Here is a 27,528-nt window from a genome sequence, read left to right as displayed (position 1 = left end):
TTAATGCTGTGCCTGGGTACTACTTTTTCCTCACAGGTCACCATGAACTAGCTGCTGGTTCAGAACATAGCACCACGGCCTCAGCAGCTCACCCTGTTTGCAAAATTTTTGCTCTTTTGGAGTGGAGTATAGTTGTGTATAGGATGTGTGGATATTTTTGTATTGTATATATCTAGTGGTAGATATTAGTTCTCCTGTCCCTGGTCATGATGCTTTTGTGGCAAGAATACACAGAGGCGATGCAATTTCTTTTTGTCAGTGAATATTCATCGTGGTTGGGGTTGTTATTTTTTGTTCAGTACCAAATTCATAATGAAATCTTCTGCAAAGATACTGCAGATTCAAAGCAAAAGTGGAAGCAGATAATGCAAGGTGATGAAGGTGTGGAAGAAGGTTCCCCATAGCGTGTTCCAGGGGAGTAATGTGTGGATTTCAGGAGAGGAGAAGGAGGACTGGGATACAAACTGATATCAGAATAGTTGTTTTTCGTTGGGCTGGCTGAAAAGTAAATGTAGGGATGTATTGGCCTTTTTTTTTTCTTCTTTTTTTTCTTCTTTTTTTTCTTCTTTTTTTTCTTCTTTTTTTCTTCTTTTTTTCTTCTTTTTTTCTTCTTTTTTTCTTCTTTTTTTCTTCTTTTTTTCTTCTTTTTTTCTTCTTTTTTTCTTCTTTTTCTTCTTTTTTTTCTTCTTTTTTTCTTCTTTTTTTTCTTCTTTTTTTTCTTCTTTTTTTTCTTCTTTTTTTTCTTCTTTTTTTTCTTCTTTTTTTTCTTCTTTTTTTTCTTCTTTTTTTTCTTCTTTTTTTTCTTCTTTTTTTTCTTCTTTTTTTTCTTCTTTTTTTTCTTCTTTTTTTTCTTCTTTTTTTTCTTCTTTTTTTTCTTCTTTTTTTTTTTTTTTCTTTCTGCTGTTGTGACTCCAGAGGTGAGGCACTATAAACAGAAAATCAGTGTTTTGTGTGAAAGCTTTGCTGTTAGTAAGCATGTTTGGACAGAAGATGTATAGTGGATAGGATTAGGTGATGGATACTTTGGGGCTCCTGATTTCTGTAGTTAGTTGATTTAGGGGTCTTAAAATAATTAAAATTTCTGAATTAGTTTTTTTGAGCAGTAACTTTTACGCTTTTATCTCGCAAGGATGGGTTAAGAATTAAATTTTGCAGTTTGTGGTTTTCTGATGAAAGCTGGCTTAATAAATATGGAGAAACTACTGTTGATGTCCTCTGACTAGGCCTTTTGAAATACACGTAGACAGCTGAATTTGTGAAGGTTAAAAGCTTGAATCTTGTGCAAGAGGAGAGGCAAATGTCTATTTTAATCTGGTTGCCGTAAGGGAACACAGTGCAGAGGTTTGTAATGTTAGTATTATTCCACAAGCATCTGGTCTCTTCAAGATTTTCTCTTCTTTTTAAGGAGGTTCATGGTTACTGTTCTTTTAAAGCAATAGTATTCAGTATTTTGGAGCTTGATGGCCATTACTGATGGTTATTACATAGACTGTTTTAGTCCTGAAACTAGTAGTGCTTGAAAGTGAATATTAAAAAATTTATGAATGGTTGGAGGAAGATTGTCCTTAAACTCCACCTTTCTATATATTATTTTTCACACACACTCTCAGAAATCCAAAGTTGATACTGTTACAGATAACAAATGGTGACAAGCAACAAAATAAACCCATGTATTTGTGTCAGTGATGAATGCTTTGCAGGTTTTTCACTTTTAAGCTAAAATATGATGAAATTGCCAAAAGATATTTGTATGATGTGCCCATCAGGTAAAGCCTGTCTGGTTGTCTCTGGTGAGAGCGTTAGTGTCTGAGAATCTTGGTTCTTTGCATTTACAGCACAACGGAGCTCTGGCAGAAGCCTTTGGAGCAGTTCCTGTCTCTTTGGTAAACAAGTATTTAGGTTTGTGCAAATACGTATTTAGGACTGGTGTACTGTTTGCCCAGGTAGATACGTATTTTAGCACATGTTACACTTTTTCTGGTATGCGCAGTATTTATTTGATTCACCGTCCCAGCTCCAAAGGAGTTATGGTCTGTCACATAAATACAGGTTTTGCCATGCATCCCGGTTTGGAACATGCATAATAATTCCTATACAGACTTCCTGGACTTGCTGTGATCTGCCATGTGATTATTTATGATTTATGGGGGATTAATTTGATGCAGACGGTGGTTTATTTGGCACTGTCTTGGCCTGTGATTAAAGCCATCTCTGAGCATGTGCACTTAGCCTGCATGTTGAACTCCATCGGGAAAGGCAGAATGATTACCCAAATGCTGCTTGTCACCAGGAGGCACTGAAATGTAGACTGTCAGTAGGTACTGCTCCTCTCTTTCCCCCTCACCCGCCTTGCTCAGTTTTATTTCTTAATGTCTTGATAAATCTTAAAGGGACACTGGTTCTTTAGAGCACTGAGCTTTTTCCTTCCTGCCTGTATTTAGCTGCCCCCCCCCCCCCCCTTTTTTTTTTTTTAAATGTTTTGTGGAGTTTTGGTTCTGATCTCAGATCCCTGAATGTTTTTCAGGGAAGCAAAACAGTTCAAGTTCTTAATTTTCCAAATAAAATTGATGCTTAGATCTGTTTGGGTGGTTTGGGGTTTTTTTTGTGTTTTTTGTTGTTGTTGTGGGTTTTTTTTGGTTTTTTTTTATCACAGTTGTTTATTATAGTTAAATATCATGTGCCTTGCAGCGATGGGGTTTCTAATGAAGGCGTGTTGCCTGGTGTTTGGTCCAGAGTAAGTTTCCTTGGATAGTTGCTGTGAGAGAAGCCAGACCTGTTGGAGGTGATACCTTTTTTCTCAAGTGTTTGTATTTTCTGATTTCCCTAAGCAAGTTAGGGATTCACTTGGGGTCTTTGTTCCTGGAAAGCCAGAGAACAGCATTGCCCCAAAATTCCTTGCTCTATAAATTGTGGCCTTGTGATGGGGCATGGTCCATGTTTACTTGTGCCACTGTTGCACTCAAATCAGATTTTTGTTGTGTTTTTAATGCAGAAGTTGTGCCTGAAAATGGGAAGACTTTTAAAAATTACTATTTTTGAGTTCAACTTTTTTGTCTGTATACTCATATGCATTGGTTCCTTTTCAATTCCAGGTGAGATCTGCATTCTGTATGCTTCAAGCTGGCTTCTCCTTTTTTAGAAACGTTGTGGTTCAGACCACTGGCATAGGAAATTGCTTTTCCTGTTGACCGTCCAGGCACGCATATATTTGCAAATTTTGCTGCCTTTTGGGGTAGATCTGATGTAACAGCAGTACGAGGAAGAGTTTGAGACCTTTTGTTGTTGTTTTGGAAGTATGAATATTCCTGGTTCTGTGTTCTGTAAACAAATAGATTGTTAGTGTTTGCAGCAGAGATGAAACCAATGTGTTTTAATGTAAATTATTTAAAATTGAAATGCCGTGACTTGAGGTTTCTAAGGCTTCGTACAAGAAAGTCATTCTTGCTAAGGAACTGAAGCAAAACACCACGATCTTAATAGCTGAGAGTATAGTAAAAAGTCACTGTGCTCTCTCTAGTCCCATGTTGACTTAAGCAATACTCTGCTGCATATAAAGTGTTGGCCCTGAAATGAGAAAATAAACACCACGGCCAGTTTGTATCCATTTATATTAACACAGGTTATGTGTGCATAGAGGGAGAGGAGTCTAATTGCTTAAATAGAAAAGAGTTTAAAATAGTAGAAAGATTCTTAAAAAAGTTACTGCAAACAAAATATTTATAAAACTTCTTAGAAATAATAATTTAAACAGCCAAAGCCAGATACTTTAATCTTTTTTTTTTTTTTCCTTCTTTTTTTTTAATATGGAAGCCAGATGGTTTCATGGCTTGGCAGACAGGACAGTGCATTTGCCACGTGCAGCACCTGAATGGAGGAGGAAATTTTGGATTTGCAAACAGATGGTGTTGAGGGACTCAGCAAAGCTGTTCACATTGGCAAGGAGTGGAAGACTGTGTAGCTTTTTTTTCCCCAGAGACCCATATATTGCTGTTGAAGTATGAGTAGAGGTTGACCATTCGGTACTTCCTTTTTCCCCCCCGCAGGTATATGCTGGGAAAGGCTTTTGAAAATGTAGAAGTTTTCCAGTTTAGCCTGGGAACTCATCATCCCTGTCCTTTCTCTGCCATCCTTATTCTCTGAAATCACTCGCTGACAAGTAAAAACTCTCAAGTTATTGGTGCCAATAAGATTCAAGGTGGAATCAACGCACCTAGGTTCACTGCGCAACCTAAATGAAATGAAAATCACTTAAAAAATATCGGATACTGAAACTTTTTCTAGACAGAGGAGGAAGGAAACTGCTTTTCTTTTTCTTTTAATTCTGTCAGTGTCCCCTGTTAAATAATGATGTTGAAAGGAGGAGTGAAAGGAAGTTTTGAGAGAACATGGCATATTCTGGTGAATGTTAGGCTCACCGTGCATCTTCTTCCTGCATCTCCTGCCCTTGTAGTTTAAGCTCTGGTTGCCAGCATGTTCCTTCTGGATGCATGCTGCATGCTACACTGAGGGAATGTAAACAGCAGTTGTCAGTAGGCTCCCTGGCACACTCGCTTGTGGTATTTTAGAGACACAAAGGTTGGAGAGCAGCGCTGATTTATGAGAGGGCAGGTCTAGCATGGTCTGCCTCCGCTTGTCTCTAATCTCTGCCTGGAAGAGATAGCCTCGGTAATTGCTTTCCATGGCTATAGTAAAAATGTTGCTGGGGAAAAAATTTACATAGTTACACTTGTCCATGGCTTTTTTGAGTTTCATTCCTTGGAATAATACAGCCTTGCATACAATATGAATAGGTTCTGGGCAGACTGCTTGCGTAGGTATTTTTCTGCTTATAACTTCATGTGTGTCTCTCAGACTCCTTTTCAGTCATCGGGGTTGGACACAAGCAGGACAACTCGGCATCATGGTCTGGTGGACAGAGTGTATCGTGACAGAAATCGTCTTGGCTCCCCGCATCGACGCCCTCTCTCTGTGGATAAACATGGAAGACAAATATCCTTTGGTTCATGAGCTGGCAGTGAACACCTATCTTTCCAACAATATCACAGTTTTCAGTTTTTACAGTTCCCTTCTTCCTCCCCTCCTCACCTGTCAGCAGAGTTGCTTCCCATCTCAGTTAATGTCATCTGCTTTTTCTGAACTGTGATCTAGTCTATAAATACCTACTATTCTGTAAAGTAAGCATTTACCTTTCTCAGTTTCCTCAGCTCTAAGTGGGGATAATGATACATGTGAGGCTGAGAGGGATTGAGATCCTTTGATTGATTGGTGACAGCGAACAGGGCTTCGCTAAGGGCAAATCCTGCCTGACAAATTTGGTGGCCTTTTATAACAGGGTTACGGTGTTGGTGGATGAGGGAAGAGCAACTGATGTCATCTACCTGGACTTGTGCAAAGCATTTGATACTGTCCTGCACGACATCCTTGTCTCTAAATCGGAGAGACATGGATTTGATGGAGGGACCACTTGGTGGGTAAGGAATTGGCTGGATGGTTGCACTCAAAGAGTTGTGGTCAACAGCTCGATGTCCAAGTGGAGACCAGTAACGAGTGGTGTTCTTCAGGGGTCTGTGTTGGGGCCAGCGCTGTTAAACATTTTCGTTGGTGATACGGACAGGAGGATCGAGTGTACCCTCAGCAAGTTAACCGATCACACTAGGCTGTGCGTTGTGGTCGACACGCTGGAGGGAAGGGACGTGACGCCATCCAGGGGGACCGTCACGGTGTGAGAGATGGGCCCGTCTGAACCTCGTGAAGTTCAATAAGGCCAAGTGTAAGGTCCTGCATGTAGGTCAGGGCAATCCCAAGCACAAATACAGGCTGGGCGGAGAATGGGTTGAGAACAGCTCTGAGGAGAAATACTGGGGTGTGTTGGTGGATGAGAAGCTCAACATCATCCAGCAATGTGCATTTGCAGCCCAGAAAGCGAACTGGATCCTGGGCTGCATCAAAAGCAGCGTGGCCAGCAGGTTGGGGGAGGTGAGTTCTCCCTCTCTGCTCCACTTGTGAGACCCCACCTGCAGTACTGCCTCCAGCTCTGGGGCCCCCCATGTAAGAAGGATGTGGAGCTGTCGGAGCAAGTCCAGAGGAGGCCATTAAGATGATCAAGGGGGCTGGAGCCCCTCTCCAGGCTGAGCGAGTTGGGGTGGTTCAGCCTGGAGAAGAGAAGGCTCCGGGGAGACCTTATAGCAGCCTGCCAGTACCCAAAGGGGGGATACAGGAAAGCGGAAGAGGGATTTTTACAAAGGCACATAGGGATAGGACAAGGGGGAATGGCTTTAAGCTGAAAGTGGTGAGATTTAGATCAGGTATAAGGAAGAAATTGTTCCCCGTGAGGGCAGTGAGGCGGTGGGACAGGCTGCCCAGAGCAGCTGTGGGTGCCCCATCTCTGGCAGGGCTCAAGGCCAGGCTGGATGGGGCTGGGGGCAGCCTGGGCTGGGGGGAGGGGTCCCTGCCCATGGCAGGGGACTGGAACTGAATGATCTTTAAAATCCCTTCCAACCCAAACCATTCCATGATTCTATGAAAAGGCAAGGCAGTCTTGGTGAAACTGAGTTTCTTTTCAGAACTGAGTAAATCCAAACCAGAATAATTCTTTGCAGTTCATTGTGTGTTTTCTTACAAGTTGATTCATCAGTTTAGTATTTGCCAAGTGCTGTTTCTTCTTGCCGTTTGTGAGAGTGAATTAGGTTATTATTTCTGGCTGGCTTAAAATCTGCCACAATTGGATGGCTTGATGGAGCTAAAGGGAATGTATGTGTGGGAGAGTGGAAGGATGATGGCTTTTCAGGGAAGAGTTAGATGCTCAGAAAGGGAAAAGAAGGATGGTTGTCCTGTTGCTCAAACATTACAACAATCCCGATAATACTTCGTTTCGAGTGTCCTTTTAAAGTCAGTGTGTTCCCTGTAGGGAATCCGCTTGCCTTTCTCATGTGAGCTTAGTGGTTCTGACGGGGCAATTTGAATTATTCCTTGGGAAAAGAATTCAAATAAGCCTCCTACTTAAATGAGAAAGCAATGTTCTTCCCCTTAACTGATGGAATCACGTGGACAGCTGTCCGTATGGCACTGTGTATCTGTCACCTCCCTCAGACACAAGCTGGAGAAGGTTAGTGGCACAGTTGTGTTCATGTGTCTTAGTATTTGAACTGCATTCTCCGATACAGGCTGTTATTGTTCCTCACAGGAGTTGGCCATCCGAGTTGCCATGCCTTCCTGAATTTCGAAATTGGGGTTTTTTCTTCTATTATGCTTATTCTTTTAGATGACCTGCTTTTAAAATTAAGATGTCAGCTCATGTGATCTGTGTGAAGGTAAATCTTGCCAGATGGTCGAAGACATACCCCCAAAATCATTGAGTGGTAAATCGGTATTTTTGATAAATTGACTTGGATATTTCTCATGGCACAGAAACTGGGTTAGTCTGCCCTCACGAGCGTTCGAGTGGAAAGGAACAGAGTTGCCTGTTCCTGCCCCTCGAGCTCCTGACACTGGAGGTTCTGGCTCGCCTAGGTGGTGGCCTGCGTTCCCGAGCGAAGGACTGTTCGTCATGAGAGATGTGTTGACCGTGGAGGTTCCCGTCTCCACATGCATCCTGAACCAGTCATTTTCCCTCCCTATGAAACAGGGATGCTTGCTTTTCAAAGACTAGTGTAACCAAAGTATGTATAAGCAGCTTTCAAATTAAAAATTGCATTATTTGATCATGCATAATCTTAACAAAGCATATCAAATTATTTTCTAACAACGGCAACCAATTTATCCTGTATTCCTCTCAATCCCATTATTGAAACAATTGCTCTTCAAACTTGAACTAATTTGTTCTGTGAATTGATTGTTTCACAAGGAAAATTGTGTCTGGTGTATGCCATATATAGATTTTGTTTTTTTAATGCAGAGTATTCAGGTTTTATTGAGTTGGTTACATTTGTCTGGGATTAAGCATTCTTTTATTTAGAGAAACTGACAGTAATTTTTTTTTTTTTTGCCTTCCTTTCAGGACAAATTCGGATTCTGCTTTGCACCAGAGTACTATGACTCCAGCTCAACAAGAATCCTTTTCAGGAGGGTCACAGGATATGCAGCAGAAGAGAGGTAAACAGAGAAAACCAGTAAAAATATTTGTAACTATCAAAGCATTGTACTTCAGATTACCTGCACATGTACTGGTGTTAATCTCTTTCTATAAATACACATGTACATAACACTTCCTAAATTCAGTTACATGGGAATTGAAACAAAGGACCCTATTTACTCTTCTGGGTACTGAAATCCAGAAAAGACTACAGAAATCTAAGACAGAACATTTTCCTGAACGCTGTTTTCTGTTATTCTCAGACCTATGGGGAAAAGTAATCTGGGCTTGTGGGACTCTGGTGGTTAGACTTGCTCTCAGCGGTACTAGAGGTTTGTGATAACTTCTAGACAAATGTAGAGCTCACAGGCATTTCATAGTTGGTGAAACAATATCGTGAGGTGGCAAGGCTTCATCTAGGTTTTATTTATGGCATTGAGGCCACCAGTGGATATACCCTCTTGGCTGCAATGCTTACAAACGGTTCTCTCCAGTAACATTTCCAGTTACAAGCTGGAGCAGCGCAGCCCTACGGCACTAACAATTCGGCTGCCCTCTGCTGGCCTCTGCTCCGGCTGTCAGTTCCAGAAATACCTTAAAAGCTCTTAAATCTGTGTGGAGAAATTTAATCGTTCAATAAGCACCCAGAGACAGGTGAACGCACAAGTTGGATGCATGTACCCTGTACTGCAGCTCTTCCGTATACTTCTACAACAGCAAAATATTAAACAATGATCAACTTAAGCAGTATTACATAAATACAGATTTATGGTTGTTGTTGTGAAAGGCTTCTGTTAGATCTGACTGGGCTTCCTTTTGATGTTTCTTCGTCACCTTGATGTTAGCATGATGACACTGTTGTTTGCTTTGAACAGACGTACTTGGAATATGGAGAAATAACAGCTTTAGAGCATTTCTCTTCCCAGGGGAGATGGTCTGGATTTTTCCCCGCTGGAATTGTCCTTTCGGCCACCTGTTAGATATACCAGGTGTATATATATCACTTGTGCAAAATGCAAAATATAGGAAAAACTAGGTCCCAAGATACACTTTTCTATGTAGATCTGAGCAGACTATATTGGAGGCCAAAATTTTTTTCAGTATTATTTGGGTTTTTTTAAGCCGATAATGCCTCCTTGCTAATTAAATACAATTTTGGTCTCTGGTCTTTGATTTATTTTTTTTTAATTTTGATCTCGTAACAGTAGAATGCTACTGTTTCATATTCATTGATATTAGATTACTTAAGAGTTTTCAAATGGTTAGATTTCAAATCTGAAAATTTCTTACTGAGACACTTAATATTATAATATGATTCCTTTTGTTCTCGTTTCTTAGTTTTATTACTGACTGTCCCTGGAATGGAGGAAACCACCTCTGAGGCAGACAAAACCCTCTCTAAGCAAGGATGGGACACTAAAAAGGTAGGAATCTCCCATTTCAAAGTGTAAAGATTTTATTTTCTGAAAGTATTAAGTGAATTAATGCTCTGAATATTGTCAACCAAAACAAACTACTTGCAGAGATTAGATTAAATGCTGTATTGGAAACAAACCACTCAATGTTAATTAGATCAGAAAGGCACTCTATATGTATGTATGCATGCACATGTTTGATTATATCAGGAGAAACTTGAATTTGAGCCTTGTTGGGCCAATAAAGCAAAAAAGGTGACAGACATCTTCTAAGAGCTTCACAGAGCTCTTGTGTAGAGGAATAGCTCTTCTGTAGAAACATGTTAAATTGAGTAAAACTTATTAATTGAAGTATATCCTAAGCATTAATCTCTAGCAGTATCTTTGCTTTTAAAAACATCTTCCTTCTATTTTAGACTGGGTCATCAAGACCTAAATCATGTGAAGTTCCAGGAATCAAGTAAGTTTTAGCAATTTATTTTAAAGAGTATTGAGGTCTTTAAGAGAGAATGTTTTGTATTGAATGTCCTCTTGCTTGTGAGGTTTCTGAAAAGTTCTTTGATGGTGTAACACTGCAATAGATACTGACAAGCCAAGCCAGAACCTCTATAAGTGACCCACTGGCTATTACATCTCTTATTAGTTTATCCGAAATACAATATATAGTTCTGTATATGGCAACTTCCTTTATAAAAAAAAAATCTTATAAAAATCTGTCCAGACTGAAATATAAATTGAGATATGTCTTTTTTTTTTTTGTTTTATTGTCTCTCCCTTATTTAGCATCTTTCCATCAGCTGACCAGGAAAACACTACAACACTGATTCCTGCTACGCATAACACGGGTGGCTCCCTGCCAGACCTGACAAACATCCATTTCCCCTCCCCTCTTCCAACACCGTTAGATCCTGAGGAATCCACATTCCCAGCCCTGAGTAGCTCCAATAGTACCGGAAATCTTGCTGCCAATCTGACTCACTTGGGCATCAGCACTGCCAGTCAGGGTAAGATCATAACACTCAGGTGTTTTTACAGATTGTCCGTAATATGTCACTTGTCTTAAATTATGGAAGTTCCCTTGCTGAATATTACTGTTTTGTCTGAGAGGTAATTGCATTTTGCTGTTGATTGACGTTTCTTTGTAAACAAGTTGTATCAAGCCATTTCTGTACAAAAAAATGAGACAGCTGTATTTAGTTATATGACTTACAAATTGTCTTTCATTTTTCTCATGTTCTTGGTGCCCAAATCTGCTTTTTTTGTTGTATTTTATGTATAAGACTACAGGAGAGACTAGCATCCAAAGTGTGCCTCTCTTGTAATCCATTGTACTTAACACCAGCAGCACTTGTGTTATGGAAACATTTTAGAGTAGGGCTTTTGTTTTCGTTCCTTTGGAATGTTGGGGTGTTTTTTTTCAGTGTGAGGATTCTTTTGGGGAGGGAACACTGCTTGCTTCATCTGAAGCAGATTTTCTCATTTGGGCATTTAAGAATGATATGGAGCCATTACAAAGTGTGCTGGTTGTTGTGAACTTGACTGCTTAAGTTTTGAAAATACCCTGAATATTCAGGCAACATAATAAGCAGGGCTTTGGGAAATAATACCAAGTGCACACCTTAATTTCTCAGAGCTCTCGCTATGGTGCCTTTGTGTTGAAATTGTTGCCTTTCTAGCAGTGTAGGTTTTGTTACAAATTCTTCTCGTGTGCAGTTGCTGTTTGAGCTGTTCAGCATGGTGAGTCTGAGTTGTGGTTGTTGGGGTTCTTGGACTTGGGCAGTACTGATAATTTTTATTTTTTACAAAACAACCCCACAAACCAACAAACATTTGTCATGCTGGCAATTTATAATATTCATACTGATCACCTGATAATTTTAGGACACATTAACTTTATAGGCAAATAGCCTAAACTGGCGATGGTTATTTTTTAAATAATTTCACTGGGTCGTACTGTAATAGTTGTGAAGTGGGTTGCATTCGTTTGTTGTCAGTGACAGTTGCAGTCAGTTGATTCCTAGAATAGAAATGAGGCATTGTATCCAAAAAATGCCAGTGTATTTCCTGTGTTAGGCAGGATTCCCTTACCCACTTAAAAATCCTCTCATATATTGGGAAAAGGAAATAATTCTAATCACGTTAGCATAGTGTTACGACTGAGCAGTTATATCTAAGAATGAAGCAAGAAGGTGGTTTAACCATTTTAAGTACAGAGTAGGGCAGCAGCTTTCAGCATCCTGTGACAAGTTTTCTGGTCTCAAAAGAGACTGTACAGAGTTTCAGAGATGGGCTGTTGCTCAAGTAGAATTTAGCGAGTCTGTGCGGACAGAACTGTTGTATAAAAAGAAACAAACTACTTGCATGGAGTTAAGCCAGATCGGGTCACTCAATTTTTTGCTGTACCTATAATTAGCAGAGTAAATGGTATAAAACCAAACCGGTAAGTATATAATTGCTTTGAAAACATTTCCTGATCTATCAAAGACATAACAAATAAAAAAAAAATATACTCATTGATGATTTCGCTGCTTCTCTTTGGAGACTATCCCATAGTTTAATCGTTGGCATAGTCACTGTTTGGCGCTTTTTTTAACTGATTTCTTCAAGCTTTCCTTGCCCTTTATCTTCTAGCTCTTCAGCAGAAAGTGTAAAGGCTTTTGAACCTTTTGCAGGAGCTGTGTGCCTTGCACAGGCATGCCCTCAGCAGCCCCAAGAAAAGGTGGGGGAACAAACACCTGTCCAGTTACAAAGAACTGCCAGCAATTTCAGATTACACATCAGTGCATTTGAGTTTGTCAGTTCGCTGACATGTTCCGTGAGACAGTGTTGATTTTGAAAACATCGCAGGCGAAGCCAGGCAGTCTTCAGAATCTGTGCCGTTTGAGCCAGTTTGCCTGCTGGCTCCTTGGCAGCCCGGACTTCCTGGCTCCCTGGCAGCCTGCCTGGAAGCCTTGAACATTTGCCAAGTGCCTAGGAGCTCACAGGCTCTTGTGAATTCCTCCTTTCTGGCAGCTCTAGAAGAACAGCTCACCAGCTAGATTGTCCTGAAATCACTTTCCAGGGTGTCTCAGTTCCTCTGGGGTGAGGCAGAAAATAGAGGAGGTTGCAAAACTTCCAGTTTTTTGTCTTGAATTTGAACAAAATTAAAATGCTTGAATTGTTTATCCCGACCCCCTGCTAGGTCGTGGATCTTTAGAGTGTGAAGGATGTTTCCTGCCTTCCTGTGCATTGGTATGCCGTTAAAAATGGAGTACTTCCTGTGCAACCAGTTTTTCTTCTGCATTTTCCATGAAATAGGTGTTTGCTTTTATAATATCTCAAGTGCCCTCTGATTATTCTTGTTATATGGTCTGTTATCTTCTTTCTGAAGTTTGAGCCCTTACAAATAGAGCAGAATGTGCTTTTCTGGGTTCAGTGCGTGCGGCCCGGGAGGTGTGCGAGAATGATACCTATTGTTTCTGTAAACCGCTGAAGCTGCTCTGCTTATTTCAATTTCAAGTCAGTGTCTGAACGAACCTGAACAACCATGACTGGGTTTGGTCCAGGATAAACCACAAGGATCTTCCACTCATCCTACTGCTCTTCAGCCTGACAAAATTAATTGCAAATTAGCTAGTGAGTTCAAGCCTGATTGGCCAAGGTGCATTCAGTGCTTTGCATTAAGTAGTTGTCCACTCACACCGTTAATTTTTCATCCTTTAGGTAATCACCCCTGTACAAGTATCAATAAACCATTGCTCTGTTCCCATTTAAGCTGGTTGGTTTGTTCCTGGCAGGAATGACGACGACGCCAGCCCCTTCCCAGCAGCACCGCCAGCCAGCCGTCAGCCCTCTCTCCTTGAGTGCAGACTCAAGACGACCACAGTCACAGCAGATGTCTCCTACGCTTTCCCCTTTGTCACCGATTACTCAGGTAGGACCTTCCTTGGAGAGCTCAAAGTTTTCAATCACAGATTGTTTACCGAGGAGAAGCTGGCTGTAACTTCATCTCTTTTTCTGTAATTTTCTTCTGTAAATGTGTTCGTTAATTCAGAGCCCTAATAAGGGAGAGCTTTGTAGAGGGGACAGATTTTACTTTTGCTTTTCTTGAACCGTGGTAAAAAACACCTGTTAGGACACTTTCCGGCAGCGTTATCATCCCAGAGTTAGTTGTGAAATTTTGAAGATACTTCTCTGATTTATGGGAGAAACTCAATTAGATTTTTAAATTGAATTCCTGAATGTGAGACTGCCGCTGACTGGGTTATTGATGTCTGACCTGGACATTCAACTGGGCTTTTAGAGTATTTGCTTAGTGTACACTGGAGGTGATACTAAGCCTTTTGAAACCTGGTCCTGACTGTTTCTGAACCTTTAGGAAACGTTTCTTTAAATGCAAGATGAGATTGACTTAGTACAGTTCCCTTGGTGTGAAACTTGATGGGCTTGAAAATGAAGGGAAATTACCTGCCAGCATGGATGATTTTGATTCTTCTTTTTAAGGCCGTGGCTATGGATGCATTGTCTCTGGAGCAGCAGCTTCCTCCATATCCATTTTTCACCCAGACAACTTCCCAACAACAGCAGCAGACGCAGGTGGCAAGTACCCTGCCTCAGAATACTCCTTTAATGCAGACCTCTGGTTTACAGCGAGGAACACAGCTCCCCCCACTCTCTGTCACGGTACCTTCTACCATCCCACAGTCACCTCCTGATAGCCAGACCCAACCATCAATGGGAATAGACATCAACTCGGTAAGCTTGGGCACAGCTGGAAATGATAGAGCTTCCATTTGGAAAACCTGGTAGCCTGCAGCGTAGTGTCGGAGGTCAAGCTGGACGGCCCTTGTAATAATTATACTTTTAGGCAGAGTCTGAAGCAGACTTAGGATGGTTTTGTTTGAATCCACGTTTAAATGTTTTATAGAGGAAAATTTGGTTTTCATGTGCGCTTAGGGTGGCTGTATTTTCATAAAGTGGCGTCCCTTACCACTCCACGTTTGATTAGAGCAGCTTAAATAGATCAGCGTTTATTTAATGCTTCGCCGCTGCCATGGCATCGATACGTTTGCCGGCTGTTAAGCGTAATGCAGCCCCAACACATTGTATGTTACACAGTGTGCTATAGCCTGGAGGAGGTAACAGCTTCAATAAAGAAACCTGCTAGCAAGCATTTTCCAAAAGTTGAGAGAACCAGGTATTTTCTATACTTTTTAGAACCCTTTCATTTTAAGGAATTTTAGAGCGTACGTTATCATCTTCAAAAACTGGATTTGTGGCTGCCTTCAGAAGCCCAGAGGAGGTAGAGTGTATACATACATACACCGATGATTTATGGACAGGTTTCTTCTTGCTTGTTTTAACATGGTCTGTTATGAAATGTTCTGTCTGTCTCAACATACGAAAATCCGAAATGCAGAGCAAGGTCAGAGTTCCAGGCTATCGAGGGAAGAATTTCACAGCTCGTTCTCTGCTCATCCTGCCCTGCTGTGTAGGATCTCTGGTGTTGTCTGACCTGTTGTGTCCTCCTGGCAGTGTTGTAGTGACAGTAATTGGTTTGAGAATGAGATGAAATCGTTGTCTAGTGATCTAGCACTTGATCGGGGGTTTCATTTGTGGATCTAACTTTTAACAGTTCCTGCTGATGAGTGCTTCTTGAAAGAAGCTGCTTCCCTTTCAGGATTGGAAGGGGAAGGGGGAAGGACAAACCCAGCAGTGGAAGGGATACCGATCCGCTCAAAATGTATTAGAATTAAAACGCTGGGACGCTCCTCATGTAGCTACTAGTATAGATGATTCTGATTTTCATTCTTTGCTTTCTGTGTTGCTTTCCTCATCCTAAACTTATTTACGACCTTAACTTTTAGGGTGCTGTGCTTATCTTTTTAAAGCAACTGAAATAATTCATAAATAAATCTAAGTTTAAAGCTAGTTTATCAAAAAGCCGTTGGAGCTGTGTTACGGTCTAACTGACAACTTCTGTGCAGTTTTTGTAAAGCAATATTGAAATTCATTTTGCTGTAGTTTGGATGTCTGCTTAAAGTTTGTAAGGAGCAATGCATAGCAGGAAGGGTTAAGACACATTTTCTTGAGATTTACAGAATTCGGTGTTGGGAAGCATTTGTAGTACAGCGTTCTCCCACGCTGCAAAGCTGTCTGATTAAATTACTCCTTTTCTTAGAACTACTGGATTGCAGGTTTTCCTCAATCATCTGTTAATTTCTAGAGGAAGTATGATGAGAAGAGCTGTACTTACTATTTATGCTAATTAGTGCAATATTCCATTAAATGCCAGTAAGATTATTAATTTGCTCAAATCCAGGGTTCTTTATGCCCCGAAAAAGGTAAATCTTTGAAAATGCGTTCTCAAGATGACTGGGAACAATGGAAATGTTACTAATATAAACCTGCAAAACACAGTGTGAATTCTCAGACAGTGTCTGTTCCATGTCCTGGGGTAAAACACAGCGTTGCGAAGGATTCCAGCCGGGTGTACACTTCCATCTGGATAACGCACCCGGGCTTTAAGACTAGGCAGAGTAATAGGAGAAGGATTTCTAGAGCAATGTAAACACAGGTTAAGAATGTGTGGGTATGGCAGTTGAAGAATAAATTACATTATTTTTGAGTTATTCCCAGCTTTCAAGGCTTCTTTTCCCTAAATCATTGGCTGACCAGATTTTAATTTTTATTTTTTATTTTTTATTTTTTTTTAATTGAGTGTAACTGAGAACAGGGAGAAAATAGTTCCGCAGTTTTGCTTATACAACGGCGCTGCCCTGCTCTCAGCCCTTCAGTCAGACCAGACCATGCCACGCTGATACCTTAACTCTCTCCTTTTTGCGGCATTGTTCACAGTAATCGTGTCTTCATACATAGCCAAGAATTGCTGAAGAGGATGGTTTCTCCCAGCTTCCTCGAGCTGTATACACCAGAAGTTTATAATTTTCCAACCTTCCATCAATCCCATGGTCTTTAATTCTGTGTTGTTCTGTAGGCTTCACTCCAGCAGTACCGCAGTAATGCTGGATCCCCAGCCAACCAGTCTCCCACCTCTCCTGTCTCCAATCAAGGCTTCTCTCCTGGCAGCTCCCCTCAAGTAAGGGACTCTGTGCTTCCACAGGCCTTGCTTCTTGTGTTTGTTTTTAGTTGAGTCTCTCCATTACTGACCCATAGTTGTCTCGCTGTAATTGTATGTGCCTCATACATTACCAATGTCTCATCTCGTTTGCAGTTTCATTCAGTTCCAGAGTTTTTCAGTAGCTGGTGAATTGCCTTTTGATTGATCAAAGCTGCTATTTGAATGCTCTTAAAACTCAGTTACCTCTTTGGGGTGTGCCGTGGACAGAACCTCCAGGTAGACCCCTTCCAATTAGCGGTGTCGGGTAGGAGCTGAGGGCTGAGGTTGGGAGGGCAGGGGGGAGAGAGAGAGGGGGAAAGGCAAGTGCCTCCTGCAGCAGGATAATTCCTGTGGCACCAAATACCCCTCGTGTGGCCAAATGCATTGACATCAGGACCTTTATTTTACATGGGAACGTAGACTTTGACAGAAAACACCGGAGAAAACGCTCTTAAAAATTAGCAGCTGTATCTTGTGGCTTGCAAGTAGTGGATTAGTAAACACGCTTTCTTGCATGGTAGCTGGTTTTTCTTCCTGTGTATGTATCTACTCATACATCCACATGTCCTATATGCAAGTCGTAGCTTGGTATGTGTGTTAATCCTACGAAGGGAGATTTTTATCTGCCCGCAGCAAGACAGTTAAGCAGCCTTTGGGGGTGTCCCTAGCATAAGGGAGTGAGTGCATTTGCAGTGCAGAAATAATCTGACGCTGCTAAAAGAGCTCCGTATGGCTGCCCTTTTCCTAAATCCCACCTGTAGAAATAAGGTGCAGGAAATTCTTCCAGAGCATCACAACAGAGTCTGAAAATACATTTTCTGTTTCATCATTTAACGTTTTAAGGCTGTAAGGAGGATCCTATCTAAATAAGTTCTGCCCCTTCATGGTTCCAAAGCAGAAGCTTCGTCTCTCCTTGCCATTAGCCAGAGACAGGTCACTGGTAAGCTCAGTAACAGATCCGAGTGTCAGGACTGTCTGGATTTTCTTAACCCTTGCTTAATTGCTTCTTAACTTCTCTCTTCTGCCTGCTTCTGTGACTTCTGCTGTGTTCTCTGTGTGGCTCAAAGAAAACAAGCAAACTTACTCCTCTAGGCTGTCATGTAGAGCAAAGCTGTTGCCAAGTCCTGCTGCAAATTCTCAGGTCCAGTTCTCATTTGGGCAGTGCATCCAATTTTGATTTTTGCATTGATTTTTCTTTCCCCCTTGACTTCTCAATAACTCCTCCTTGGTTTTGTCCCACAGGCTTGTTGCCACTGGTCAGTCCAAAAGTACTGGAGTGCTGCAAGCGCTCCCCAGTGGAGCACACACTTGGCTGTAATTTTTCCTGCTGGGCCCGTTTTATCCTGTAAAGCCTTGCTTTGGTTTTGCTATTTTCAAGTGGGATGCCATAACTGAGTGAAAGGAAGAGGTTTTATTAATGCTGCTTACTTTAGTATTGGCCACTTAAAAATACCCACACAATTCTTTACTTTCGCTAAATTAAAAATGAGACAGCTTTCCTGCCTCCTTTATGAACCAAAAGCTAGTAGTGCCGAGCGAGCTATCTGTGGTAGTCGTTGCAAATATGAAGCGTGGAGAGAAGCAATGGGGGAAGAAAAAAACAGTTTGGAAGAAAAATTTGGGTTGGTTGCAATTATGGGGGCAGCTCCCAAATAGCAGGATCCATTAGACTGTAGAGTCATCTACTGCCAAGCATAAAGGCAGATTGGTTCCAACAGCAGAACATGCCCGTTGTGGAACAGTCTGGCACTGGCTGACAAGAGTGGAATAAAGTAGGTGTGACCGGGTAGGCGTCCTCCGCTTGTTCCTGTTTCTCTGATTAATTTTAGGTTAAATCGTTCTGCAGCGTACCAGTATGATGAGTGACACGCTCTAAAAATAGAAATCTGTCGTTCTGATTTTTATCACATACGGTTCATTCACCAGAAGTTATTTTTCATCTTTCCACATCTCCAAATCTATTTGCTCTTCTGTTTTGGATGTGTGTTTGTTATATGAAGGTCTTCCTGTTCAAACACGAATTGAAAAGCTCTGCTTGTAGTTCTCAGCTTTGTGTTTGCATGGCTTTTCATTGACAGTGGCTTGTTTATTACTACCTTGCTTTTCTCCTCTAACACCTGGCATACTGTTCCAATTAGATAGAAATATGTTTTTTTTAGTAGACTGGCTCTATACTGGATAATATGGTATGTATTTTTAGATTAATAATTTAAGCCAGGGGTTTTGTGGTTTGGGTTTGGTTTTTTTCTTGCAGTCACCACATCATTAACCCAAGAAGATGTACTGTTGACAAAACAGACCTCATCTCGCGTTTCTGGAGGAGATGGTGTTAGCAAGATGTTTTTCACAGAGTTGTCGATAAATTATTCTAGGGCTCTGAAGTGTTGAAGTAATGACATTTCCAGTTGATTTCCTTTGGGAGTTTCAGTGCTTACAGATGTAATAGCCGGTATACTTCAGAGCTGAGGGATAAATATGGGCTTGTATGTTTTGTTAGGAGTTACTAGCCTAGACTTGCACAAATAGATTTTGGTCTTCTGTTTATTATATTTCATGTTTTCCACACTTTTTAGGATGGGAACAGTGCTTAGTGGCATGCAAAGGTTTTAGGTTTTGCCCTAGTTCTGAAAAGCTCCTCCATGAATGAAATGTCAGAAGTTAAAGGAAGAAAAATACCTTGATCCTCGTTGGAGCTCTCAAATAGCGATTGTATTTCTAGTGTTGGTCCGAACTGGCTTTGATTCATGTTGAGGATGTGACATCCCGAAGCGCAGATTTTTCATTAGAAATTGTTATAAAACATCACACAGCTCTGAAGCCGTGCCTTGTCGCTTAAAATAGGAACAATTTTCCTGTGATAAGAGTTAAGCCTGGCTGGTCCTGATCGGCTTGCTTGAGTCAGCTCTCACTTCTGACTCTGTTTTCTTTGTTTTTAGAAGAAAGTGTCACGTGTAGCAGGTCGAATAATGCCGAGTTTGAGCAGTTGTTCAACGTGTGACTGGGCAGCAAGCAAGATAACAGTGATTTAAAGAAGAGTGAAAAGTGTGGTGGTTTTTTATTTATTTAAGTAGTGCTTTGCCTTTTCCCTGATGAGGCATGAAGCGGCTCTTGCCTGTGATGTTTGATGACTTCCTTGTAACCTGGTCTCATGCGAGGGATAGAGCAGCGACAGTAGTTTTGAGGACCAGATGATAAATCCGAAGACCCGTTCCAATTATAATCATTTTCAGTTTTTCCCTGCCTCTAAGGAGGGCATAGAGTAGGGTGTTAAGCTGCAAAGATGCCATTATTGTTCTGTGGTTGTAGCTGTGACAGATCATAAATGCGCAGGCAAGTGAATCAAAAATCTTAATCTTTTGCCCATAAATCCCTCTTCTTGGCTCACGCTCTACTTAGTCAGTCTTAAGGATGAGCTTCATTTAGTCAAACCATTGCTTACGGAGAAGTTACCGTGTGACCTCTGATGAAGATCTGGAGGCAGCTGTCTGCTCCTGTTTCTGCCTCTGCCAGTGTCTTGCTCTCCCACAGCACGGTGGTGGTCCGTCAGGCTTGTGTTTCCAGCGTTCTGACGTTACCCAGCAGCGCTGCTCCGCAGCAAATTTCTCCCTTCCTCAAGGGCACTCAAATGGTACCCGCACCCTCGCCTGCAGCCGGTGGAAAGCGCTTCACGGCGGTGCTCGGAGCAGTTCTTGGATCAGGCAGGATCTGCTCAGCGAGGAGTTTTGTAGCACGCGCAGCGTGTGCTGACCTTTCAGCCACCTTCCCCCATGGGGTCTCGTTCTCGAGCTGTGAATTCCTCCCTTTGAATGCCACATTTATCCCAAAGCATCCATATAACGTGATAGCCGAGGATTCTGGCTGAAGGTGGGAAGGTTTTTGTTTGCTTTAAAAAGAGTATATTGTTGCTTCTTTCCTGGTAGTCCCCTCTCCTGGAAGTTGTGGGCAATTTAGTTTTTCTTTATACGAGACTTCCCTTCTTTTCCTTGCATGCCACCTGCAAATAAGCTGCGCTGAGATATGCTGCTGATGCAGGAGGGAGAATGTTTTAAATGGGATGTTTGCTGAAATGTGGATGTTCACTGTTGTGGACATCGTCTGCTGGTTTTTTGTGTATCTTAATCTCTGGCTGCGTTTAGTGCTTTTAAGTGGTGGCTGGTATAATTCTGTTCTGGTATTTCCTAGGCTTTTGTTGAATTTCATGTGCTGCTTAGGTTTTTAAGGAGAAAAACTGTAGCCTTCCTCTTTTAACGTGTAGATAAAGCAGCTGGAAAACGCTGTGCAAGGTATTGAATTATGTTTTTCAAGACTGATACAAACTCTCCGTGCAAGTTGTCTTTTAGAGACACCATCTGTTACAGCTGCTGTCTTTGTCTTTGTCAGTGGATGTTTTTTCAGCTGGAATATCAGGATTTGTGACATTTTAAAATAAGAGGTGATCTCTCTGTGATTTCTGTTATATCTGGCAATTCTTTGGGACGATATTGAATAGTATTACAACTTCAACATCAAATTCTTGGTCACCTTTAGAATAATTGATAGAGAATAACTGATAAATGCTTGTTGTGCCAAAGAGGACAGTAAAATTAGCAAGGCTGAGGGATGCCTCCTGAGATTCTTGCCTTCGAACTGCTGATAACATGCTTTCCCAGGCTTTCTCGTTAACTTTTCTGATCCGCAGCAAAAAGAGAAATGACTTTACACTGTCAGTTTGGCATGTTGTTGTCTCAGTGAACTGGCTGTGCCGTGAACACGAGGTTGCAGAGGCAGTGAGCTAGTCGCTACCTGCGTGCTGGTGAGCAGCTTTGCATTGCATTTTGTATTTAACGTGCAGTTTACTTCTGTGTGGGGTTTGTCTTTCACACACCCCCTCAAAAAAAAAAACAAACCTTCACAAAAAAGCTGAAGTTGCAGCTTGATTGGTTTTTTTTCTTTGATTTATTTCTTGTGTTACCTAGCGCACTCGTCTGTTTTCATAAATCAGAAGTTTTCTGTGTTGTATGTCCTCCGTGAGGAAGTTTGTTTGGTTTACTTGACTGTATTTTTGTGCTTACCAAAAGGCAGCGTAACATGGAAGGATTTGCGTGTTGCAGGGAAATACCGAATGTTTGATGAATTTGCTGATGGTTAGTGGTTGTTAATAATAAAGGGCACTGCTAACTAACATTGAGAAGAATCGGTTGGAAGGCTCGAGTCACTCGCACACCGTGGGTACGTCTGTTTGTGAGATTTTTGCACCATAAAGACTCTGTTTTGTTTTCAGCATTCTTCCATTCTGGGGAGTGTATTTGGTGACTCCTATTATGATCAGCAGATGACAGCTAGGCAGGCTAATGCCCTATCCCATCAGGTGAGCAAATTCATCTCAGATTTTCAGCTATATTTCGGCCACTTTCAGCTTAAAATAAATACAGATCAACTTTTGATTATTTTATGTGAGATCACATTTTGTCCATATAGTTTTACTTCTGTTATTTTTAGTTTGCAATACTCTGGGATTGCTTTTCTTCTGCCTTCCCCCCCCTCCTCCCCTGCCTTCCCCCTTGTCCCTCCGCCATTGCAGCAGATGTTTTTAAAGGTGTTCTGCCAAGTTTATTGGATTAAAAATAATGAAAATAAATTTTAAAACCCCCACGTTTCTGGCCATAGTTGCATTTGGGAAGGATTTGCTTGTAGGTGGTAACAATATTTACTCCTGAATTTGGCAAACAGCTCGTGCACGGTACCAAAACGCAGCGAGCAGACCCGTGTGCCTTCGTTAGTTTGGCCAGGCAGCGCAGTGATTCATTCAGCTATGAAATACATGCCGCTAGCAGGAAAACCCGAGATGGCTTCTGAGAGGCAGTGTTTGATGGGCAGATACCTGAGTTAATAGCATGAATTACGTTTGGTTTTTTTTTTTTATTTTGTTCTAAAGCTACCTTTTCTTTTGTTGTTATGGTATCAAAAGCAACACTTTTATTTTTGCATCCACCCTCATTCCCCTGCACTCTGGATTTGGCAGAAAACTATTCTGGAAAGTTAAGTGAAAATAGACCGTATTTTGACCAACGAAACCTAAAGATGAATTTGTTTGCCTGTCTCGATATTGCTTCCCGTACTTGAGCTTTGTAAGTTGTTTTGCTGTTCTTTCCTGATGGTTAGAAGTAATAATTCCTTTGTGCCTTGGTCTTCAGCTTGAACAGTTTAATATGATAGAAAACGCCATTAGTTCCAACAGCCTGTACAGCCCTTGTTCCACCCTTAACTACTCCCAGGCAGCCATGATGGGACTTACCGGCAGTCATGGCAGCTTGCAGGACTCGCAGCAGCTGAATTACTCCAGCCATGGAAACATCCCCAACATCATTCTTACAGGTAAGAATCAGTGCCTGAACCGGCAACCAGACCATGTCGGTGTTTCTTTGTTGTGCAGTGGCTCGCTTCGAGCCGAGAAAGGAAGAGGGTGTCATTGCATGTGAAGGTTTTGTTTCACCTTGGGCGAACGCTGTTACCGGTGTGATGTGTTTCCCGAGTGCCAGCAAGCCCGATGGCTCTTGTTTAATCCCAGCAAACTGGTAGAGCTGCAGTGGCAGCGCTGATTGTCTTACAGACTTCCCCTGCCTCTGAATTTACAGGATCCTCCGCCACAGCAAAGGAGAAGCTGCAAAAGCCAAACTTCTTCCTCTGCTGCTCTGGTCAGGCTTGCCAACAAAGGGCTTTTTGGTGTCACATATGGTGGCGAATCTGGTCACAGTGGGATGTTTGGAAACAATTTCTGCACAGGCCACTGAGAAAACCATCATTCAGTCCGTATTTCAGCCAAGAACTCTTGCTGATTAGAATGATGCAAATGAAGGTTATTCCTCCTAAAGCCAGAGGAGAGAAAAGAGACTCGAGTGACACCACTTAGTGGCCCCCAAATGTACATATATGAATTTTGCTTTTTATTAGGCCGTTACAATGGCTTTGAGATGCGCTGACAAATCTGTAATTCCTCCGGCTGGAAACGAGGATAGATGTTGCTCCCCTTAGTTCGATAAATCGTTCCAGAATTTTTGCAAGCTGTTTTATCCCCTGACTGCCTGGCGAGTATGTATTTGCTAAGCCCTGCCAATGCCTTTCTCTTCCTCTTCCCTGCAGTGACAGGAGAATCTCCTCCCAGCTTATCAAAAGAACTGACCAGCTCTTTGGCAGGAGTGGGAGACGTCAGCTTTGATACGGATTCCCAGTTCCCTCTGGATGAACTCAAAATTGACCCTTTAACCTTGGATGGACTGCACATGCTGAATGACCCAGACATGGTCCTCACCGACCCCGCCACAGAGGACACGTTCAGGATGGACCGGCTGTGAAGTGCGGACGCCAGGAGCGTGGGAATGACGCTTGTTCCTGGAGCCCAGCCGAACTAGAGAGTCCAGTGGGTCAGTCGTGTCAGAACAGGAGCTGCCGAGAGCAGTAGCTCTGTCCTGTACAACATGTACAATGAGTAAAGCTTGTCGTTCTAAGCTTGCAGCGCTGCAGACCCCTACTCCCTGTCGCGCCGTATTTCACCCCTTATCCGCTCATTGCCATTAATGAGTAAGGAGTTTCCATCAGCCTTTTCCTCTCCAGAGCCCCCCCCTTTCCCCCCACCAAGGCTCCAGCATTAAGTTGTCAGTTTATCCTTTTGCACTAGAAAAGGGGTGGTTTTGGGCAGGCGAGGAAGGTTCAGAGCCAAGGGCAAAGAGATTCTGTCGAACGAACCACGCCGGTGGCTGCTGTTGGAGACGGGGAGGGGGACGCGCCGACGGCACCCCCCCCTTCCCTCCCCCCGATTCGAAAGCAAATCTCTGCATTGGCACCTCTGGGAGGGGCTGGGGGAGCTTCGGCGGTTTTGACTCTGCTTTGTGACACCTGCTTCGTAGAGTAAAACGCTGCTTCTTCCCTTCTCGCTGCGCCATGTTTGTTTGCAGGTTTGTTTCCTTGACTGTCGTCCTGCACCCGCTGCCTCTTCTCGTGCCCCGAGCAAACTCGCCTGCTTGGCAAAGCGGCAAAGCAGCCTGGCAGCCCGATGGCCTTTGTAGCCGGCCAGTCATGAAAGGCGACTGTAAACACTAGTTTCAAAGCTTTTTTTTTTTTTTTTAAATATATATGTAATATATATATTTATATATATGTATACATATATATAGCATTTCTGAGCACACAAAAAAGTACTATAATTCATTACTTGATTAGCACGGAGGAAGGATCGGAACATTTTAAAGCAGCTAGAAGAATATAGGAGACTAACGTGCAGAGCATATTTCTAATTTTACTTTGTGAGAGATTCCTGGGCAACAGGAAGGGCATTTCTATAGCAATGCCTGGCTCAAGTCACGATGACTATTTTTTATTTTTTATTCTTATTCATTACTTATTCTGTTACCATTATTTATGATCTTTTTGTTTTTTTTATTTAAGTATTTGGATATTAGGAAAGTAGCTAAACTACATACAGCCAATTGAAGAAGCACTCTACATAATACTTGTACAGTACATCTTTTTGTGTTTTTATTCCAGAAATATATTATATATATTATATATATAGGTATTTTTAACTAACTGGAATTTTAAACAGATGTTGAGCAGAAGGAAGCCTAAGGCAAGTCTAGATGTTTTCCTTTTATATAGTCAAAATAGGGTGGCAGGAACTTAGATATTCCTTCTTTCACCCTGGGGAAAAAATAGCTTGCTCCACAGCAAACAGTACTGTATCCTCGAACAGGTTGAGATTCTGTTAAATTTATAATAGACTATTTCTGTTAGTCCTTGTTAATATTCTGTGCTGCGGTATAATGGACCGGTGAACAGCACTTTATCAATGGAAGATAAAAAAAACAAATCAAAACACCCCAAACCCACAAAACCCAAACCATCCATTGACTCCAAATTGGTGGTTTCACTTAAATGTCATGGCTGAATTGATAACGATTCCCAGTGAACTGATAATGATTCCCAGATCTCTGCGCTCGGGGCTCTCATCACATTTGACAACACAATTAAAGATTTATCGAGAGCCCACCAGGCTTGTAGCAGTTGCTAAAAGGTTGTCTTCGTTACACTGGAATCTGCACAGTAACAGAATAAGTCCAGGGCCCTTCTCTTCAGTAGAAGTTACAAATTAACATTATTTTTAGGCTTAAATTAAAAATTACGTTGGGCCTAACACCCCAAACGTGAGGTGATCGAACACCTGCTAGAGGAAGGCATTTCCACGCAGCAGGGGTTGAACATCCCCATCTATTTTTGTTAAATACGGCCTCGATAAAAGAGCCATTCTAGTCTTCATTTCAAGATGAGTTGCGTTTTGTTGGTCCCCCCCCTCTGGCATGGTAGTTCCACATCTGCTCTCTCCGCTCGGTCTGCATCAGCTGGGTTTGCTTTTTCATATAAAAACCTGTCTGTTCTCTCTCAGCTCTCATGACTTTCAAGCAAAAAAAACCAACAAAAACAAAAAACCAAACCCAACCAACCCCAAACCAAACCACCCTCAGCACTTCCACCCGCGCCCTTCCCCTGGCGGCAGCTTTGCCTTGCTGTTCCCCGCTAACGAAGGTCTGCGGAGGAGCTGGGCTGCTCTTAATGAGTTATACTAGGTTTCTGTGTGCTTCCAGAAATCCGTGGGACGCTGTCCTGAGATTCGGGCAAACACTGCTGAGCAGAGTCATTGTTGGGATCTCTCTAATCTGGGTGCGTGCTTGCTCACGTTTGTGCCATTAGTTGACCATTTGCACTAAAAACGTTTTGGTTTTGGTTTTGTTTTTTTCCTTTTTGATCTCTTGGCTTAACGTGTGTCTTTTCTTTTCGTGGTCCTCCCCATGCGATTGAAAGTTTATCCCGCATCTTCGTTGAAATTTGGGTTGTTTGGGCAGGATTTAAGCCCAGTAGTACTGGTTAACTCCTGGTGTCTGCTTGTTTCGGATCGCTAATGCTTTTTCAGTTGAAGAAGGCAGAAGGGAGAGGTAGCTCGGACCAGGAGGATACACCGGGAGATCCGGAGTCCTTCGGGCATGGGTGGCTCCGAGTCCTTCGCTTTGGACAGCCGAAGGTGCAGTGCGAGTTCAATCCGCTTCTTGCAGTTTGCATAGTTCCTGGATGGGATTTCTGTCTGTATCGCGCTCTCGTTCAAATGACTCTCATGCATGTACATTCTCGTTTGTGATCTATTTTTTTAAAACCAGAGTCACTTCGGAATGAAGCGGCCAAGCAGGAGATGTGATGCCTCACTGGAGACTTTTACAGGGAGCTGTTGCTAAATGCTACCTTCTAATTTTTTTTAAACGACATGTGTATATAAGAGATCTTGTTTATTAGACTTGTAAGTAGACATTTAAAATGGCCTTAATTTAAAAATAACACGTCTGGATGCAACTGTCAAAATTAGGGACCATCTAGTGGAGAGAAATCCAGGTTTTGTTCCTTTCCTGCGGGGCGAATGGTGAAGGGTGCTCTGGGAGTGGGAAGGCGCGAGCCGGAGTCATCCCGGGAAGCAGGTGACGGTTGTGTGGGACAAGATGCGCTTCACCCCCTGCGCCCAGGAGTGGGCAGGGAGAAGCTGCTTTGGGTACCGACCCTTTGAGAACCGGAGCGGTTATGGCAACAGCGCTTGCGTTTTGCTTCCCCGGCTTCCCGACAGCGTCGTGTGGGAGCTGCGCTTCGAGAGAGACGTTTCTGCCCCTCTCCCCATCAAGCTGATGGTTTCGTAACGCGTGTTTGCGCGAGGCTGATGCGGAAGCAAAACCAGGCGCTGGGGTTGTCGGAGGTGAACGGGGAGCGGGTGCCCTGGTATTTTCAGAACCCGTAATCGTGATCTGGTTTGAAAATGTAGTAGCACTGTTTTCATGGGAAACGGTGCGTGAAGGGGTGAGAGCTGTTGGGAGCGGCTGGCCCTCCCCATCCAGGGACGGATGAGTGGAAAGAAAAACGATCACTTAGCAAAAAAA

General features: G+C 42.3%; 1 protein-coding gene across 4 annotated transcripts in view; it reads left to right on the top strand.

Moving 5' to 3' along the window:
• Positions 1 to 26,049, top strand: part of CRTC1 (CREB regulated transcription coactivator 1) — a 56,067-nt gene extending 30,018 nt beyond the window's left edge. The window contains exons 3-14 of one of the 4 annotated variants that reach the window (XM_080384209.1): positions 4,852 to 4,989; positions 7,044 to 7,105; positions 7,997 to 8,091; positions 9,410 to 9,495; positions 9,903 to 9,946; positions 10,270 to 10,490; positions 13,263 to 13,399; positions 13,969 to 14,220; positions 16,463 to 16,564; positions 21,846 to 21,932; positions 22,840 to 22,939; positions 23,705 to 26,049. In XM_080384209.1, the coding sequence (XP_080240335.1) occupies positions 4,852 to 4,989; positions 7,044 to 7,105; positions 7,997 to 8,091; positions 9,410 to 9,495; positions 9,903 to 9,946; positions 10,270 to 10,490; positions 13,263 to 13,399; positions 13,969 to 14,220; positions 16,463 to 16,564; positions 21,846 to 21,932; positions 22,840 to 22,939; positions 23,705 to 23,916 (1,536 nt within the window). In that variant the 3' untranslated portion in view covers positions 23,917 to 26,049. Of the gene's footprint in view, positions 1 to 4,851; positions 4,990 to 7,043; positions 7,106 to 7,996; positions 8,092 to 9,409; positions 9,496 to 9,902; positions 9,947 to 10,269; positions 10,491 to 13,262; positions 13,400 to 13,968; positions 14,221 to 16,462; positions 16,565 to 21,845; positions 21,933 to 22,758; positions 22,940 to 23,704 lie in introns of all 4 variants that reach the window. The other 3 variants (XM_080384208.1, XM_080384211.1, XM_080384210.1) reach the window with 3 other exon arrangements.
• The last annotated feature ends 1,479 nt before the right edge of the window (positions 26,050 to 27,528 follow it).

The sequence above is a fragment of the Falco punctatus genome, assembly GCF_963210335.1.
Source record: "Falco punctatus genome assembly, chromosome: 4".
Taxonomy (NCBI): Eukaryota; Metazoa; Chordata; class Aves; order Falconiformes; family Falconidae; genus Falco; species Falco punctatus.
This window is presented reverse-complemented; position numbering and strand designations above follow the sequence as displayed.